This window comes from Triturus cristatus, chromosome 2_1, assembly GCF_964204655.1.
Source record: "Triturus cristatus chromosome 2_1, aTriCri1.1, whole genome shotgun sequence".
Lineage (NCBI taxonomy): Eukaryota > Metazoa > Chordata > Amphibia > Caudata > Salamandridae > Triturus > Triturus cristatus.
Genome location: NC_140581.1, coordinates 51062187 through 51082908, shown reverse-complemented (window position 1 = coordinate 51082908; position 20722 = coordinate 51062187). Strand labels below are relative to the sequence as shown.

At 46.9% G+C, this 20722-nt stretch overlaps 1 protein-coding gene across 3 annotated transcripts in view; it reads right to left on the bottom strand.

Annotated features, from left to right (window-relative positions):
- The window catches only part of LOC146863711 (uncharacterized), a 265537-nt gene that overhangs the window by 171588 nt on the left and 73227 nt on the right, over positions 1–20722 (bottom strand). For all 3 annotated transcript variants that reach the window (XM_085627864.1, XM_085627865.1, XM_085627863.1), the window contains exon 3: positions 807–1322. In XM_085627864.1, the coding sequence (XP_085483990.1) occupies positions 807–1322 (516 nt within the window). The remainder of the gene's footprint in view (positions 1–806; positions 1323–20722) is intronic.

The following is a 20722-nucleotide window of genomic DNA, read 5'->3' as shown; positions in this document are numbered from 1 at the left end:
TTATGAGATTAATCAGATCAAGAATTTAGCAGTGCACAATGCAAATAATTGCATATTTGAGAGTCTGGCTATGAAAAAACTTCTCAAATAGATATTATGTTTGACTATAATAATTACATGCTAACCATTGTCATTTATAAAAAGCTTTCCCAATATTTTGTAAACAATGCAAATGATGCTACGATTCAACCAAACCAACTATACATAGCGTTCACACGGCATAAGCCAGCGCGCGTGTATATGCGCTGCATCCAGATATACCGTATGCTCTTGATTTTACTCCATACTTGACACTGGCAAACTATATGTCACAATGAGCAAAACATAACACGTGGGAAAACTAGTCTTTTTCTGTAGTCACATCTAGAGTGTTGGTATCTGTTCAATGTGTGTGTGTTTGTGTGTGCATGTGCATGCACGTAGGCATGGGTGCATGTGTACTGTGTGTGTGTGTGTGTGTGTTATATATTTGCATACTTTGTGTATGCGTATGTGAGAACCACTCATTTCTGTGAATGTCTTCCCAGTGTGATACGCCTGTCTGTGTGAATACATGTGTTTGTGCGAGTGTTAGAGACTAGGGGTCTGATTTACAACGCCAGGGCGGGTTTGTCTGTCACAAAGGTGGCATGTTTCCTGCCCACTGAATATGGGGGCCATGGGCTATAATACACTTGTGATGAAGGCGGACGAGCTCAGTGTCACGTTTGTGAAGGAGTCACCCATCCGCCGAACTCTAAATCAGACCCTAGGTGTGCATCTGAGTGTTGCTTGTGCGTTCAATACGAACAGAGAGCAATGTATACCTATTATTGGCCCAATTATAGGAATGAAGATGAGTCCAATGCCGACATTCCGTGAATTCTCTGCATCTCGCTTCGCTCGAATGGCTCTGTTTAGGGCATAAGCGGCATTCTGGACAGCCTGCTCGGCTGCGCGTAGTTCTCGTCTGGCAAGGGACTCCTTCTCTTGCAGCCCAGAGAGTTCCACTTTAAGGCCTTGTTGCTTAGCTTCTAGAACCTTCTGCTCATCGCTCAGCTTCTTTATTTTGGTTAAGCGTTCTTGCACATTATTATCTAATGCGTTCACTTGTTCCAGAGACGACCGCTCGGCCTCTGACAGACTCTTGAAGGATGACTCCAGGTGCTGCCCAATATTATTTGGAATTTCCTGCAGGAGGTCGGCACTGTTCTGCAAGATTTCAGCAACAGACTTCAAGGAGTTTAAGCCATTGAGGAAGGGCAGCAGAACAGCCTGTTTATATCTGGCTTCTGCAACAGGAATTAGAGCCAGAGAGTGACCAGGAAATAGTAGAACTGGACCTTAAAGGTGAAGAAGAGAATAAGGAAGTTTAGAGATCCCTTCAGAATGAGGAAGGCATGTCTTTCAAATTTAGATTGATGGATGTCAACACACAAGGGCACTACTCCACAGCCTGACAACATTCTATCACTAGCACAAGCAGGGAATGCACCAGGATGATTGTGGATCAGCCGCATAAATCAATTAAGCTCCAGTGAAATGTGTGTACTTTTTCCTGGTGCCGACACCAGTACACATTCAGCAGAGTAGCAATGTGTGTGCTTTGTGTTCAGAGCGTCAACATGAGGAAGGCCTCTCTTTATTTCACTTCCAGTGGGGACCAACACAAATACCTCAATCGAACCATCACCAACACTCAGGCTTCGAGTTTTCTGAGCTTCGCATGAATACACTTTAGGACTCTTAGATAAAACAATGATTTGGGGACATTTTGCATTTTCGAAGCTTTTTATAAAAGTTATGGTTGCACTGTAAAATTCCAGATGAATATTTATTTAGCACTTACTATTAAGTCCTTAACACTCTTAAAAGGAATTCTTTTTAGCAATCCTTTGGATAACAAAATGTTGGGGGGGAAAGTAAGGCTTTAAACCTATGATCTGCTATTTGCATCTAGCTCGATGATGCCAACTCTAGCTCATGAGCTTTATTAAAAGGACTGAAATTAAATCGTTTTTATTTGCATAGTTAATTAAAACCAATGCAATGCAAACATAAAAATGTGTGTCTACATGCAAAAACAGTATGTCACTACAAACATTCAAATTACATCTAAATGCAAAAGAACCATACATCACCACTCACAATTTTTCCTTTCAATTTAAAATCGTAAAAACAAAATTTTTTAGACGTCCATAATTAGAAATATATATAGTTTGTATTGTGATATTGTCTAAAGAAAATTAAGGATCAATTCTTGGCATTTTCTTTTCCACTGCCTTCATAAACTTCACACAAGACTACAATTCAACTGAGGATCATGGGGTGCGCAGCAGGCAAGAACTGCCTGTCTTCGTGAGCGTATTTCTCATTGGTTAAAATGGAATTTAAGCAGATGCTTTTGTTCTTAACCCGGTCACTCCACTCCGCACGCCCCCCGTGTGCGCAGATTCTGCTGCTGCTGCCTTCTTGGCCTCTCTTGCTGCCGCCTCTCCTTAAGGCCCCTGCTCTCCAGGCTTGCCCAGGCTTGCCCTCGCTCTCCCGCTCCATCTTCCCGCTCTTTCCACCCCCCCTTCTGCTCCCCGCCGCTCCTCTCCTGTGGCCCCGCTCCCTTCTCTTGGAAACCGCTCCCCATTCGCCGCCCCGCTCCCGCCTCCCAGCTGCTCCTCCCTCCCACTTCGCCATATATGGCGGGGACCGCGTGTACGCGCAGCGGCCACGTGCAGCGGGCACGCCGATTGCGCGCCAAAGGCGCGCCAAAGGCAAGCCCGTCTACGCCCATCCATGCCTGGACCGCGCTCAGCGCCAGAACCCCTGGACCCCGCCGGAGCCAGCCAACCCATCAGAGATACGACGCCGCCACCCTCCACGCACTCAACACCGGCCGACAGCCAGCCTGCTACCCAGCCAACCCAAAACGCACCCACAGAGCATTCACCTGCCACACCTGCAACTTCACCTGCACCCGATCCTGCACCGCACCCACCAAGCCAGGCTCCAGCAACGACCACCTCAAGTGCATCTTGCTCAACACCCGCTCCATCCACAGGCACGCCGTCGAACTCTGGAACCTTCTCGACACAACATCACCAGACGTCGCCTTCCTCACAGAAACATGGATGAACGCCTCCTCAGCTCCCGATATCGCCATAGCCATCCCGGATGGCTACAAGATCGCCCGGAAGGACCACGTCAACCAAGCCGGAGGGGGCATCGCCATCGTCCACAGAAACACCATCCGAATCACGACCAACTCCAACGACACCCTCACCGCCGCCGAACACCTTCACTTCCAGATACACACCGACCCCAAGACCACCCTCAGAGGCACCCTCGTCTACAGATCCCCGGGACCACGCACACAATTCAGCGAAGCCATCGCAGACTTCGTCAGCCCACACGCCCTTACCTCCTCAGACTACATCCTCCTAGGAGACCTCAACTTCCACCTGGAGAACAACAATGACAGCAACACCGCCACCCTGCTGGACAACCTCGCCAACCTCGGACTCAAGCAACTGGTGAACACCCCCACCCACATCGCCGGCCACACGCTTGACCCCATCTTCTCCTCCAGCAAGCACATCTCCTTCAGCCACTCCACCGGACTGCACTGGACAGACCACAGCTGCTTCCACTTCAACTTCAGGAGAACCACGACCCACAACCACCCTCAACAGGTTCCCCGCAGAAGCTGGAGCAAGATCACCGCCGACCAGCTCACCACCTCCCTCAGCCAGAACCCCCCCACCAACACGACGGACCCCAACGAAGCAGCCCACAATCTCACACAGTGGCTCACCAACTGCGCCGATGACCTCGCACCACTGAAGAACCCCCCCAGCAGACACAACAGCAAGAAAGCCTCCTGGTTCACCAACGACCTCAAAAACTCCAAGAAAACCTGCCGTACCCTCGAGAAAGCCTGGCGCCATGACCAGACTACAGAAAACATGACAGCCCTCAAGAACGCCACCCACAAACACCACCAACTGATCTGCACCACCAAAAGGACCGCATTCAAAGAACGACTGGACAACAACTCCCACAACAGCAAGGAACTCTTCAGCATCGTCAATCAAGATTGCCGACACACACAACAGTTTTGGCGCACAGATCGCGCACCCTACCACCGATCCGGCGCCCCCCACCACCACCCTCCGCACCTGGACGACGGTCAGCACCAAAGATACCACCCACACGATGAACACCATCCACTCCGGCTCTCCAACCGACCCCTGCCCACACCACATCTTCAACAAAGCCGACTCCATCATCGCACCCCAACTCCGGAACATCATCAACAGCTCCTTCGCATCCGCCACCTTCCCAGAGAGCTGGAAACACGCCGAGCTCAGCGCCCTCCTGAAGAAACCCACCGCGGACCCCACGGACCTCAAGAACGTCCGCCCCATCTCGCTCCTCCCCTTTCCGGCCAAAGTCATCGAGAAGATCGTCAACAAACAACTCTCCGCCTTCCTCGAGACCAACGGATCCCTCGACCCCTCGCAGTCCAGCTTCCGAGCAAACCACCGCACCGAGACCGCCCTCATCGCAGCCACCGACGACATCATGTCCCTGCTCAACAACGGGGAAACAGCTGCCCTCATCCTCCTGGACCTCTTGGCAGCCTTCGACACCATATGCCACCGCACCCTGATACAGCGCCTCAGCAACATCGGAATCCAAGGAAAGGCCTTGGAATGGATCATCTTGTTCCTCGCCGGCAGAACCCAGAGAGTCCGCCTTCCCACGTTCCGGTCCGTGGCCACCGAAGTCATCTGCGGCGTCCCGCAAGGATCCTCGCTCAGCCCCACCCTCTTCAACGTCTACATGAGCCTCCTCGCAGCCATAGCACGCCAACACAACCTCAACATCATCTCCTACGCCTACGACACCCAGCTGATCCTCTCCCTCACCAACGACCCCGCCACAGCCAGAGCCAACCTCCAGGAAGGAATGAAAGACGTCGCGGAATGGATGAAGCTCAGCCCGCTGAAACTGAACTCAGATAAGACGGAAATTCTCATCCTGGGAACATCCCCCTCCGCCTGGGACGACTCCTGGTGGCCCCCTGCCCTGGGCTCCGCTCCAAAGCCAACGGACCATGCTCGCAACCTGGGCTTCATCCTGGACTCCTCCCTCATGATGACCAAGCAAGTCAACGCCGTCTCGTCATCCTGTTTCAACACCCTGCGCATGCTCCGAAAGACCTTCCGGTGGATCCCCACCGACACCAGGGAGACGGTCACCCAGGCCCTCGTCACCAGCTGACTGGACTACGGAAACACCCTCTACGCTGGAACCACAGCCAAACTACAGAAAAGACTCCAGCGCATACAGAACGCCTCTGCATGACTTATCCTGGACACCCCCCGCTTCAGCCACATCTCTCCCCAGCTGAGAAACCTGCACTGGCTCCCCATCAGCAAGAGGATCACATTCAGACTCCTCACCCACGCACACAAGGCTCTCCACGACATGGGACCCACATACCTCAACAACCGCCTCACATTCTACACACCCACCTGCCACCTCCGCTCCGTCAGCCTCGCCCTCGCCACTGTCCCGCGCATCCGCAAGACCACCGCCGGAGGAAGATCCTTCTCCTACCTGGTGGCCAAGACATGGAACTCCCTCCCCACCCACCTACGACTGACCCAGAACCATCTCTCCTTCAGGAAACAGCTCAAGACCTGGCCCTTCGAGCAGTACCGGATCCCCCTCCCCCCAGCGCCTTGAGACCCTACGGGTGAGTAGCGCGCTTTACAAATTAATTGATTGATTGATTGCTCTTCCAACAGTTTGTCACAGGAACAAAACAAATGCGGCATGTCCTCAGGTGCCAATACCACATAAGCGACAGAGGGAGCCCGCCTTATCCTTTAACCAGCGTGGGAAATGCCAGATACAGGGTAACAGGCCCAACCTATACTTTAAAATTTTCATTTTGTTTGTTTTTGAATAGCCCAAATCGAGGTAGCTCTGCGGTGCCTGTGTGGAATACGAGTTCAGGATCATTCAGCCGTGTGACCCTTTCGCGAGGGATGCCTTGTGTTCAACCCATGAAAGATGTTAATTGTTTTCCTAACCAGTATTTTAAGCATTATATGACTTGTGGGAGTATCCGAAAGCTGATTTAAGCCAAGATTCCCCAGGCCCTTTTTAAGATACTTAGCGGCTGGTGAGGCTGGGCGTTGTTCTAATTCCATCCATAGATAATCATTTAAGGTTCCTTGTTTGGTTTTTCGCATTTTGACCCTAGCAGTTATGTACGCCCACTGTCTTACCAAGAGCTGGTTCTGGATGCCAATCTCTAGCCTAATTTGAGCCGGTGAGGTTTGTTTGGACAGGCTAAAAATAATCCTATACGCAACTGTGACTGTATTGTCCAAAATCTTGGCATCTCTGCCTCTCTGTACTTTGCTCCCGTAAGTTATCGTTGGCAGCAGTTTGGATCATATTACTTGTGTCAGAGACAGGAGAGACGGGCCAGTGAGTTTACTGTTTAATGCTTTTAAAGCGATTGCTGAGGCAAGGCCTTTACCTCTAATGCTGGTTTTCTGAACAGTAAATTAGCCGCTGTTGTCGATTTTTGCTCCTAGATATTTGTATTCTGACGTGTCCTCAATACGAGTATTATTCCAAAACCAGGAGTATGACTTTTTCCTTTTCTTACTGAATGTCATTGTCTGTGTTTTCTCCAGGTTTATTGTCAGTTCATTTGCATTCGAATATCCCTGTGTTGCATTCACAAGATGTTGTAGCCCTACTTTTGTATGGCTGATTAGGACTATATCGTCCGCATAGAGAAGACACAGTAATAATAGCCCTCTTAATTTTGGTGCATGAGAATTACAGTTGTTGAGGATCAGGATGAGGTCCCCTAAAAACAACCTGAAATGTGTGGGAGCTAAAACACAGCCCTGTTTAAGACCCTTGTTGGTTGCTATACGTCTTGACAGGAGTGAATCGTCTCCCAACTTTATCTGGATCCACATCTATTAACATGCCCATGGTTAAGATGTTGGTGGTTGTCCCCACCAATTTAGCAAAGCCAGTCTGGTAAACCAGAATTAGGAATTTCTCTGTGGCCCAGGCCTGAAGTTCTTCCAAAATTACACCTGCTAAATATTTTGCCTTGTTATCCATGAGGGCAACTAATCGATAGTTTTGAGGAAGAGACTTGTCCCTAGATTTAAAAATTAGAGAAATGATTGAGCCCTTCCAAGAGCTGGGCAGTCTTTTAAAATGTTTTATTTCCAAAAATAGTGGCTCGAGTGCTGCAGCCCATTTATTTTCCTCTTGTTTATAAAGGATGGGTGGAATTCCGTTCGGGCCTGGTGCCCTCTCTTTTCTTCCCTTTTTAATTTGGAGCCTAATAGTTTTTTGTAAACTTGTCACTCCTTCGTTTGTGGTTGGTGAAAGACCTTCTTGATTGCCGGTGCTCCTATGCGGTGTTAGGGATTTATTGTTGACAGAATTTCTTATCACATTGTCAGTTTCTGTCTCCAAGTAAAAATCTCTATACTGATTAAAATGATTTCTAAGGTGGCTTGCCCATACTTCTTTTGTGATATTAGACGAAACTCCTTCATGTATTGACTTATAAAGTGGTTTATGGTTTTCCAAAACTTTGCACCGTCGCTCCGTTTGGTGTCCGCGTGTAGTTTTGCCCACATGTTGTCCTCTACAGATCTGTTGGCTTCCCACTTTATTTTTTTCAGCAATACCTTCGATTTCCGTAAAAGATTATGTGTTACTGTGTCCATAGGATTAAACCGCAGTTGTCTCATCGTATGATAGATTGATTTTTTTATGCACCTGATCTTCTCTTTATGCTCTCGTGTAAAGGAGTTTCATGTTGCTGCGGCACAGTCACACTTGTGGCTTAGGTCTTGTAGTGTAAGCTGCCATAGTTGTAATAAAATGCTCCCATTTCTCAACTTCGCTAGATCCAGTTCTAGCGTGGAAAAGCTGCTTAGCCTTTTCTAGTAGGATTCCATCGGTTGCTGCTGAGTACTTAATCCTTTTATAGTTGATAGTATAAACTGACTCTTTGGGCACCGAGGATAGCTCAAATTTAGGCTTGATGATATTGAGAGCAATTTCTTGGGGGCAGTAGTCGCTGTCGGCCTTTTTCCCCTATCCAAAATGAAACCATTTGTTGAACTAAAGATAATGAAATAAAGGTATAGTCCAGTGGTGTATTGATTCTAGTGGAGGGAAATGTAGTAGCTGGGGGGCTGTCTCCAGTAAAGCTTCCATTTAATGCTCTAATGTGGCAGAGTTCGAGGTCCTCTAATATCTTCTTGTCTAGTTTGGTCTGTTTGGATATTTGCAACTTCCCTTGGAGTGGTATATCCCAGGCTGAATTTTGCATTAGATTCTCGTCATCTGTCGAGATTCCCATAAGATTGAGATTAAAGTCCCCGGTGATCATAAGATCTGTTAATGGTATTTCCCGTATGCACTCCTCCAAGAACTTACATAATTCTTTTGCTGCCTTTGATTTCCTTTTTGGATGGACATAGGCATTGATCAAGGTAAGATTAATTCCCCCCTGTGCCTGTTCCTGCTTGCGAGATGAAAAGGTTTACTGCCATTGACTCAGAGGAAGTTGGTCCAACTTCTTTGACCACATGGGCACTTGTGGCTGAAACATAGGTTACTAGACCACCTTGAAGTTGATCATATTTCGCCATCCTTGTTGCACCAGTAAAAAAACGCAAGAATCCATTAAGGTGCAGGGGGTCTGCTTGCCATGTTTCTTGCAATGCCAAAATATCAAACGATCTTATATAGCTAATAGAGTCTGGATCAGACATTTTGGTGTTAGGGGTGGGTGGAATTTGCGTAATCGCGTTACGCAAATCTCCGCGAAACGGTAAAAAATCTCCGCGAACACGCAGAAATTCCGCGAACACGCGGAATTGCTTGTTCGCGATCCTTTTTCCTGTTCGCGATCGCTGTTTGCGTGCCCGGGGTGAAATATCTCGCGAACACGCATATTGAGAACGCTAACAAGCCAAAAATTTCGCGAAGTCGCGGAACGCAGATTTTTGGTCAATTTCGCGTTCTCCGCGGAACGCGAAATTACCCAAATTCCGCAAATTCCACGAGCGGAACGGATTTTACCGCCCAGCCCTATTTGGTGTCCAGGCCATTAACGTTCCATGAGCATATTCTTAAATGATTATGCTTACTCAATCTTAAATGTGAGCCTGTCAATTTGCATGGTTGTTTATTGTTCTAGCGGTCCATCTTAGATCGTTTAGTTCTATTGGCGATGATGCGCCATCTTGGGTACTTCCAATAAAGCTGAGATGTTGCATATTTCTTACTCCACTTTTCCCCACTGCTCCTCTAAGTGCCGATATTCCGTGCCTGTTTACAGAAACCTGCGCTCCCTCTGTTGCTGCTGGAATTAATAAATCCGGGTACCTTGGTTTTGTTTAAGGAGTTATTGTTATCCCCCAGTTTTTGTGCAATTAATGATGTTGTCCATGTTGCTTTAGTTTTTTCGCCACTTGATCTGTCATCTGCTGTGAATTCGATTGTAGCCAGATCCAAAGATGTCACATCTTTCAGGGAGGGAATGTGAGATAACAGCCGTAAGATGTCAGTATGTCATGCCTGCCTTTCGAGATATAATCCGGACTGAGCCATATGATGCTTGTTACACTTCTTAAATCTTCTGGGCCCCTGGTCTTTTTATTGGTTTGGCTCATTTGTGTGGATTCGTATTCTTTTATTACTGACAGTGTTGCCTGATTTGTGAAAAATGCTGCTTCATCTCTCTCTTTTTGACAAATTGTTAGCTGTCCTCTTAGGTTAAACATTTGACCATCCTCTCCATGCCTGGGGGCATCTAGCATGGTTCCCAATTCTTTTACAGGTGCATGTGTTTCATCTCTCTGGTTCGTCCTCATATGTAAGGGTGAAGTCACGTGTGTAATAGAAGCCAGTTCGCTATCAGTTATCTCTTTAAGATTACTCCTTGTTGTTTTTACTGGCAGCATAGGAAGTATACATTAGTCGTTTTCATTCTCAGGCCTTGTTACCAAAGTGCGTTCACCAATTGTTGTTTTATTGACAATAGAACAGATCGTGGTGTCGCTCTTTTGTGGTTGGTTCTGCACAAGCTCAGGTTGTGTTTTTCCTTTTTTAGTTGGTTGGGGAGTCAAGCTAGTCCCTTCCTGCTGCAAGGCTTCTACTTCTTCATTCTTAGTATTTCGAAGGACTTGCGTTTTCTCAGTTGCTCCCTTCACTCTGTTGATTGACTGCTTTATTGTTTTTGCAGTTGCTGTATTTTGTTCTGGGGGCCCTGCTAAGCTTATGTCATTTCCGGACTTAAGGTCGCTTTGTACTGATGGCAATGACGTCCCTAAAAGACACTTGAATCCTTCATGGTTTACATTTGTTTTTTGATTTCGGCCTTTCCGTTTTTTTGCTCGCCTTTGTTTTGCGTTCATTTGATTATCTACATTATCCTCCGGTGAGGCTTCAGGCATTTGGCAATCTGATATTTTGATTTCTCTGGCCTCTAGTTCTTTAATCGTATGAGCTTGGGCTTCCTTTGTCCTGAGGCATCCCTTTTTGTTAGCTTTAATTGGTACTGTGTTTGTTGGATCACATGTGTCATTTTCTGTGAGTCCCTCAAGAGATTGTTTATCTGGGCCCTGCGTGAACTTTTTACTTTGAGTGCACAAGTCATTCAGCATTGCTTGGAGAGAGGCCAATTTATCAATAATTGGACCACATCCACAACTCAAGTTTGCGAATGGTCGTACTGATTTTGTAGAAGTGTGTTTAATGTACCCAACATCCCGTCGATGGCAACCACAAAGACAGCCAAGGTATCTAGTAGTGTCAGTTGGGTGTCCATTTTGTCGGATTGGTAATGGTGGCCCTCTACCAAGAGTTGCATTGTTTTTAACAAACTAGACCAAGCACTTTCCTGATTTGTATTTTTTAGTGATCCCTCCTGGCTTACTGGATTTGTTGTCACATTTTGGTCTCCTATACAGTTTCCCCCCATATGTTGTTCTTGGTTACATTCAGTTGTCATTTTCGAAGTATTCACAGTAGGCCCCTCCTGCACTTATCTTGGGAATAGGCGGCCATGAGATCTTCCCACTCATCCTTTCCAAGGTATGAGAAGAGACTTCTGTCATTTCTACTGAATCAATTGCTGGCATATCCTCTTCCCCTCCCCCCCTGCATTTAGCGTTGTCCTATGAACTGTTGCTTGTTCATTCTGGTGAAGAAATGGCATTGGAGCTGCCAGAGAAATGTTTATTCCTCTGCGTTCCTCTCTTAACCTTATTTGGTTAACTTTGTTATTCATCGAGTGCGATTTTGCCTCTGGGCTTCGCAGATCGCAGATTGTTGGTACATCAATTGTGCCCCAGTTACCAATAATATTTTTGTTTTGCATTGGTCCGCTGGCGGCAATTGTGTCATCAAGGTTTGTTTGATTTTCTTCTCCTCTCCAGACGTTCCTTGTGCTTCCATTGATCTGTGTATTTGGATTAAATCAGTGTTAATTGTCAGTTCCTTGCCGGTGGTAATAGTATCATATGTCATCCGAGTTTTATTACATTGTGGAGTTGATGTTACTTGGAATGAACTGATGGCTGTTGTAGTAGTCGTGCTAGGACTTCTCTTTGGTGAGTAATTCTCTGCACGCCAGTAAATTGTAACGGTTGCATTGGCTGTACTGGCTGAAGAGGTGATTGAAGGCCCGGTACTTCTCTCGTTTTGAAAAAAGAGTGTCCCCTGCATTCTTTAAAAAGCTAAATTTTGTGTAGATTTGTGGTTGGAACGAGGTTTGGCAGTTTTTTGGTTTATTTGGTCTATTGATTGTTTCCGAATTTGAAGGCTGACTGCTCTTTTGTATCCCTGAAATATTTACATCTGCAGTTATTTCCATTAAGGAGCAGTCCTTCTGTGTTGCAGGCCTGGTTTTGGGTGGTGGTTCATTCCTTGTGCCCTCGAGCATCTTAGAGGTTCGCCTTAGCTTCTTTGGACCCCCTTTAACCATTGTGCCTCCTCGGACCCGACCTGACCTCATATTACCCTTTGGTCGTGCCAACTATGTCCAACTATATCCTACTCCAACAGCTTCCGCTGGTGCTGGGTACTGGGTGGTGAAAAGGCAAGGTAAGGTAAGGTGCAGTTATTGCAGTTATTTCAGAGCTAGGAGTGAACTCCACCTCTCTCTGCTCACCTCTGTTTTCTTCTGCTCTCCTCAGTGCACACCTCTGCTGGTGCCGCTGGTGCCGGTACCAGGGGGCGCAAAAGATCAGGGCAAAACTCCGGCTCTTGTGGCTCTCGTGGCTTTCTCTCGCTGCGGGGGGAATCGTGGCTCCCTCTCCAGCTGCTCCAGCTGCTTCAGCCACTGCGAGGACACACCTGCCGCCTGCTGCCGCTGCGAGGACACTCTTGCGGCTCCTGCCGCTGCGGATTCTCGCCGCTACGGGAAATACTCGAGCAGGAAAACTCGGCGGCTCCTGCTCCCACTTCCCGCCGCCGCTGCGAGGCTCTACCGCCTGTCAACAAGGCCCAAAGCCGGATGCCCCAAGCGGCAAGCGGCAAAGACCGCGGACACCACCAGAGTGGGATCGCGGGAAGCCTGCAGAAAAGCGGGACGCCCCAGCAGAGTTCAAGCGGCGCTCAGTGGATCCCTGACGAACAACGGCTGAGCGGTGAGGCTGTAAGCAGAAGGGAGCTGAAGGCAGCTGCAGGGAGCAGAGCGCCTTGCTCACACTCGGTCGCTTGCACAGCATCTGGCGTCTGGCAAACTACAAAACCTGTCAAGGAATCTGTAGTAGAATTATTAAAAAGACTGTGACTTGTGTAACATCAGGACTTGCAGTGTTCTTTGCAAAATTTACAATACTGTGACCTGTCCGCTTCACAGTTTGCACTGTCAAAGGGCATTCACAGCTATTTGATTTTATGATGATGAAAAGCTATGACTAGACATCTCAATGATTGCATTGAACCCTGGAGTTATAATGCCCCACTTTTTCTTTTACAATAGGTTTTATTGTGTTTTACCTAATGTAACAAGACAGAGCATATTAAATCATAGTATAAACTTCAAATATCAAGGCAACTAGATGAAGAGGATCATTACATGTTTATAGTAATCTGACCATAATATAGAAAGCTCTGTGGATCTCTATCATATGGGAGATGAACAACAAACAAGATATGTAACAGACGTAGGCTTCTGTATATATATCCATGTAGTGAGGACGCTAGCGTGATTGGGTGGTATGCAGACGAAGGGCAATAGTATATGAGAGCACACATCGGTTGGCCTGAATTTACCAAAGCGTTACCCTGGCACTACCGGCATGTGGCATAGTAAGGAGGTGGGTAAATACAGTAATGAATGGCCATGGGGAATAAAAAACCTATCTGGACCGGATGGTGGGTAGAGCCAAGGTGGTGTTGTATGCTGTTGGCGTGATGGTAGGGATCTTCTCCAGTGTGGCTCTCAGTCAGTTAAGGGTGATTTGACCAGCCATGGATCATGACATCGTAAGACAAGCACATAGTAGATGGGACCGAGCAGTGACTTTAGTCTTCTTGTAACCCCCATGAGGGTTTATTTTGTACACAGAAAGGGACCCATGTTTTATTGAATTTGTGGAGCTGATCATCCAGCTTATATAAAGCTTCTCATGGGCCACGGTGGCTGTTGTGCCTGCCTCAAACCATTTGGATATTGTTGAACCAGTGGTTTGATTCCACTTTATCAATACACAGATCTTCCCTGTAGCTAGAGTGGTGTCCAGGGGAGATCCTCAATGTCCAATGAATCATGTATTAGAGCTAAAGCCATGGAGGGTCGTATCAAACAGGTACTGCCCCTTATAACTCATCAGTTGAATACTAGGGCATACAACCCCCCTGGAGGCCAAGCCGAAGCTCAGTTTAGAACTTATTTCTCAGGGAAGAGAAAAAAACCTGAAAGGGTTTTTATGGACCCTCACAAACCCATTGGTGTCATGCTTCATCAGCGGGTCTCGCCCTGTAACTTATAAACCTGGTTGGGCTCAACCATAATACAAAGAGCGTTTTGAATATTCTTCCTAACAGACTCCTAGAGATTAAAAATAACTAAAGGACACTGCAGTTTACCTTTATTTTTAGGTGCCTTTGGTATAATCAAAAACATATACTTTAGGTGTTTACACCCTCATTTCTTGTCAACATGTATATGCCCTCTTAATGAGCAATAAAAAGGTCCAAGGCTTTTATCAGGACTATTCTTATTGTGATGTCCTATGATAATAATTGTGTAATTTTTACACATCCCAGAATACTGGAACGTGTCATTGTCACATCCCAGTGTTCTGTGCCAAATGATGGACACACATATAACACATAAATATCTCATGACAGGCCTATGTGTCGGTGTCCTGGTTGAAAGGGCATACACTAATGCCCTAACAGGTGTATACTAGCACCATATACAGGCTGGTGGGGGCACATTCTGTTGTCACACTCACACCATGGGTAGCGCGCTGCTGTGCAATCCACTTCAGTCTCAGCTTTCCCTGTGTCCATGTATGGTGCTAAGCTGTTGAGCTAATGAGATTTTCAAGAGGAGCATGCTGAAGAGATAATTAAACCTTGGAGCAACCATCATTTTAACAATCTGAAATCGCTCCCCCAAGGAGAGCTGTGACGCCTTCCAGTGACAGAAGTCAGAACACATTAAATCCAGCAAGGAGTGAATGTTGTTTAGGATTATTCTGGCCAGGGGCACGCTTATGAGTATGGGCAAGTATTTCAGTTTGCTCATTGTCTGCTTGAAGGGAAAGCCATGGATGGAGTCAATGGTGGCCCTGCCAGTCAAGCACATAGCCTCAAATGTCCTCAAATTAATCCTGTAACTTGAAAAGCCAGAAAGGATTGTGGTGGTGTCTACAAGGGCTGACACTGATGACACTGAAGAGGACAAAGCAGGAAGGACATCATTGGCACAGTGCATATTTATCAGTTCTCCAGCAGCTGTCTGTAGACCCCAGATGTTCAAAGCTTGTCAAATTGGTATCGCCAGTGGCTATTGGGAACAACAGCCGGGACAGAGGGCATCCCTGTCTAGTAACTTGTGAGATGGTAAAAGATTTTGAGAGGAAGCTGTTACAAATCACCCTTGCTGTAGGATCCCTTACCAGACATTTGATCAGTGTGATAAAGGAGAGGCTGAAGCCCATTTGCTCCATGACTGGGAACTGGTAGTCCCATTCCACTCTATCTAAAGCCTTTTCCTGCATCGAGGAAGAGCACAAGCCTCTCATCAGATCGAGAGCATGATTGCAGTGCCAGTATTTTTGCAGTTGTTTAATATCAAAGGTGAGACGTAATATGGGCCTGTAGTTGGCACATAAGAGGGGATCTCACATCAGTTTAGGAATGAGCATCGGCAGAGGTCTACTAAATTCTGGTTGCAAGATCTGGATAGTTAATATGTTTTTGAAGAGCTTCATCAAAGAGGGCCCACTACCGGGCTCCCGATCTTGAAGAGTTCCGCGGGGAATCTATCCACCTAAGTGCTTTCCCCGTTGGTAGGAGTTTGAGTGCCTCTGTAATCTTGGTTTCTTTTAATATACTTTCTAGAATGTCTCTGAGTTACCAGGTGATCAGAGGGAGAGGGAGTTCTTATAGGAATGTAATTTCCAGCAAGTTATTCTCAGAGGTTGAGCCGTCATCGAGTGATTCATAGAACAATGCAAACTCCTTCTTTAACTCTGAGGGGGTTCGTAAGTAGGACTCCATCTGAGGTTGAAACTTTGAGATAGATGACCTTGTGTCCCTTCTTTGATTTTGAAATGCCAGTAGTCTTCCAGCCTCTGTGTCCTGTTCATAGTGTTGGCTCCTAATACTGGACAATGTTTTTTCTGCTTCCAAGGTGTAGAGTGTGTTTAGTTCAAACTTTTTGCCAATTAATGCTTTCAATTTATTTGTGGGGCAAGCCCCAAAGAAGTAATGGGCCATGGAGTTTTTCTATTCAAGTATGTCCTCTTTTGCTTATCACTTTACCACCACACTGTGTCCCATGGTATCATCAGACATCTAACACTGGACTTTCCAACATCCCAGAGGAGTGGTGGTGAGTACACTGAGTGCTCATTAAGTAGAAGATACTCCTGAAGTTGCATCAGCAATTTCTCTTTTCCCCTCTGGGTATTGTACCTGATGTATGCTCATCCTCCATATTTTGTCTTTGGACATAAGTATATTTGTGTCTAAATGCAAGGAAATAGGCACATGGTCAGTTAATGTCACAGCAGAGACGGTGGGACACCAAAGAGTGGGAAAATAGGAAACAATCAATTCTCATTTCTATGCCATGGACACAGTAATCTGGGAATGCTTCAGAGTTCATAGAAGGATTTGTGAGAACACCTACGCTCCACCCATGAAACGCCCTCACCATGCAGTGTAACACATTGCAGCAAATGGAGCTGCCTTGCGTTACTACTGATTTGGCCTTGTGTGGCTTGTTAAATCCAATTCTAGGTTTTTTTAACAACCTATGTCCCCTTGTGTGGCACAAGGGTGATGCAAAACCTTAATAAATCAGGGACCAAGTGTACTTAACATGTACATTTCTACCTTGGATGCATTTGCATACAAAATGTACTCCTGATAAGAGCAGGAGAAAGTTGTATCATCGTTAAGACACGACGGGGACACAATTGCAACGTTGGTAGGGCTTAATGGGACGGATGTCTCCATGGGCAACAGATACTCAACCGGAAATAAAGTAAATGCAAATTGGCATCTTTAATATAAACAAAAAAAAATGTTCTGTTTTGTACTCCTGGATAGGCCCAGACAATTTCATAAGCATATACTTAGGATTTTTTGGATCTGTTTATACATTATGCAAATTGTTTGCAAGGGTTGAAGACGCATTAAAACAGAAAGGGCCATATTTCTCATTCAGATGCATCGCCCTTGCGCAAGGCTGTAGGGCGCAAGGGCGATGCAATTATCAAGTCAGATTTATCAAGTTACATTGCATGGGCCTGCGTGGCTTGATAAACATTGCTGTGTTGCCTCAGGCAGGTGTTCCATGGATGGAGCATGGGTATACCCACACATCCACTTATGGATTTTGGCACATTCCCAGATTTACCATCACTTGTAGACCTGGGAATCTGTCAAAATGCTACGCCTCTCCAGGTGAGGTGTGTTAGACCTGGCATCATTGGCATGAGTCTCTCCTCCATTTTTTCTGTTTGCCTCCTCTGTTTACGATGTTTTTGCTGGATTATTGCTTTGGGCACTGTGCCACTGCTGATCAGTGCCACAGTGCAAGTGCTCCCTATGCTAAATTGTTACGTTGATTGGTGTTACCATGATTGGCTTGGTTGACTTACTGTTCAGACCCTAGTCTAGTGCACTGCGCGTGCCAAGGGCGTGTAAGTTAACTGCTGCTGGTGGGCTTGCAGCACTGGTTGTGCCACCCACAGAAGCAGCGTGCAAAATGTGTCTCAGGCCTGCCACCGCGGCGCCTGCGTGCAGTCCCTGACTGCCATGTCGACTTGGTAAGGAAACCTACTTACCAGTCTCTAAACCTTCCCTTTGCCACATTTCAGACACCTCTATGGTAGGCCCTAGGGCAGGGTGCATTGTTGGTAAAAGGTAGGTCATGCCCTGATGTGTGTGGCATGACCTAATAGTGAATTACAGCCATTTTCGTTTTTCACTATTGAAGGGCTACCTGCCTCCAATAGGCCAGACTGGGCAGACGGATTATTAACTCCCTTATAATCTATCTGACTCAGGGAGCATGGTAGCAAGTCGAGTTTAGTATCCCTGAACTCAGAATTTAATAACTCACCCTTTAGGATGGATGGTTTTTAAATTCTATGTTTGAAAATAGCACTTTTAGAAAGTGGCTATTTTCTTGTCCAACTATCTACCGGTCTCTGCTGGTTTGGTGTGTGTGTCAGGGGCTGGGTGGCTCCAGAGGTCTGAGTGAGTCAGTATGGGGTGAATGGGGCGTTTACACGTAGAGTGAGGGAAGAGTAGCCTGCCCTGCCTGACACAATACTGGCCCCGCCTCCTGCTGGGCGACTGATAGCCCTGCTCCTACCAGTGACAATACTGGCTCCGCCTCCTGCTGGGCGGCTGAGGACTCTGCCCTGCCCAGTGAATAGGCCAGGTGCCTCTGCCTGGCAACACCCACAACAAACCTGAGATGGTGGGAATCGCCCTGCTTGGACAAAGGGAACAAAGGGAAAAAGGGGTATAAGAGAAGGACCCCTGAACCAAGAACTCAGATCACTTCTGACAAGGAAACCTGTACCAAGGACAAGAAGCATGCTGATCTAAGGACTTGCCTCCCCTTTCTGCCAGAGTGCTGTTTTGCTGTGGAGGAACCTGAAAGCTGCTTCTTTATTTTTGCCAAGGAACAAGGAGAGAGGAACTTGGTGTGTACTCTCTGAACACTTGCTAGGAAATCTCCAAGGACTGGAAGAGTGCCAGTCTCCTGTTGAAGTCACAGGGCCAAAGGACTTCACCATCTACTGAGTTGCTGAATTGCTGGAAAGTGTTGTTTCCAGTACACAAGGGAAAATCAGCAGTCTCGACGCCAGCAGCAACGCCAGTGAGCAGTGGGTATCGGCCCCGGCTCCAAGTGACCCCGTCTCGACGCCGGTATCAACGCCAGTGAGGAGTGAGTATCGGCTCTACCTCCAAGCGACCCCGTCCTGACGCCGCTGCTGATCGCATCGACTCGACGCCCTTCTCGACGCCGTGAGCGCTGCTCCGGCCCGACATCCCTCGACACCGCTGCGGATTGACCCGACTCCGAGGCACGATCGACGCCGACCTCGACGCCGACATCTCGACGCCGTGGATCATCGTTTTCTTCGTTTCTCAAGGTACTGTACTTGTGGGGTCTGTTGCGACTCCAGGCTCGACGTAGCGCTCCTCGCGGTCGACGCCGAACCTTGGGAATCCTGTAGACTCGACGTCGTGTGACTCCTGTGGGGGTTACATTGTTGCCAAAGAACTGTGCTCAGAAGAATACTTTGCTAAAGAACTATTTGCCAAGAAGAAACCTTACTTGAACTATTATTTTCCCTTCCAAAGAGTATTTATTAAGACCGTGGTATATTTTTGTCGTTATTTGGTCTTGTGCTAAGCCTTATATAAAAATACTATTTTTATAATAACTTCTGTGTCGTGTCCATCTGTAGTGTATTCACTTTATTACTGTATGTGGTCATAAATGCTTAACACACTGCCTCTGAGATAAGCCTGTCTGCTCTGCCAAGCTACCAAGGGGGTAGCAGGGGTTATCTGAGTGTGTAATCCCCTTTCCCTGACTAGAGTTGGTTGGTCCCTATTTGTCAGAAGTGTATACCTCTGCCAACTAGAGACCGCCGGTTCTAACATTGGTGGTCAGCGGTGAGGATTTGAACTTTGCATTTATGACTCATGTGCAGTGATTAGTGTACGCTACATAGTGAAAGCAGACCATAACGCAGCCACAATCTGTTTTGGAAGGATATCCTATTTTTGTTCTCCGCTTTCCTGGAGCTTATTTTCTTAAACACTGCCAGTTTTGACCATGGAGAATGCCGGAGCTGCTACACCTGTGGAGAATGTTGTGGGGGAATTTGATAAGGAGAAGATAGATTCCTACACGCTAAAAGATCTAAAAGGATTTTGCAAGCAGTTTAAAGTTCCTACCACAGGTGTCTCAAAGAAAGAGGGCTTCCTCAAAGCGCTGAAGGCCTGGTTAGAGGCCAGAAATCCCTCTGATCCGGTGGTGGTACCGGAAGAGGAAGAAGAGGAAGAGGAAGAGCCCACAGGTGGGCCAGTGTCATCTCCAGGCAGTAGTGCGTCCTCTAGGAGCCTTTCCCCCGAAGAATTAGAAGACAGGGAGAAGGAGAGGGGGTACAAGTTAGAAATGGCAAAACTTAAATTAGGAGGGCAGTTGGAATTAGAGAATGCGAGAAGCAAGAGAGAAGCTGAAATGGAGAGCAAAAGATTAGATTTTGAGAGAGAGAAATTAGCGTTTGAACGTGAGAAGATGGTGAGGGAGATGGAGCTTAAAACTAAGAGTTTAGAGTTGAATCCCTCTGGTGGCAGCACTCCATCTGTGCCTGCAGAAAGTAGGTTTTATTTTCCTAAAGATGTGATCAAAGATTACAGTAAGAATGAAGATATTAGCCAATGGTTTAAAGCATATGAGTTAGCGTTATTGGCCCACCGGGTCCCTGAGAAGGATTGGGGAACGGGGTTGTGGAGCCGCTTTACAAACGAGGGGAGAGATACCTTGTTGAGCCTTCCTGCTGAGGATAGGATGTCTTATACTCATATGAAAGATGCTTTAATGCTGAGATATGGCTTAACTCCAGAAAAGTACAGACAAACCTTTAGAGAATGTAAGAAGTTGCCTGGTACTACGTGGGTTGAATATGTGTCTTTTTTCTGCAGAACCATGGATGGTTGGATAAAGGGTAGCAAGGTTGATAGTTATGATGCTCTTTATGATTTGTTTGCTTGGGAGCACTTGTCTAATAACTGTTTTCCAGAGCTACGCCAGCACCTTGTTGACAGCAAGCTATCTAACCCTAGAAAACTTGCTGAGGAGGCGGACCGCTGGGTCAGTACCAGGGTCCACAAGGGTCCAGTGGGAGACTCAGCCAAAGGTGGGCAGGGTCCCCAGCAGAAGAGTGGGGGGGACAGGGGT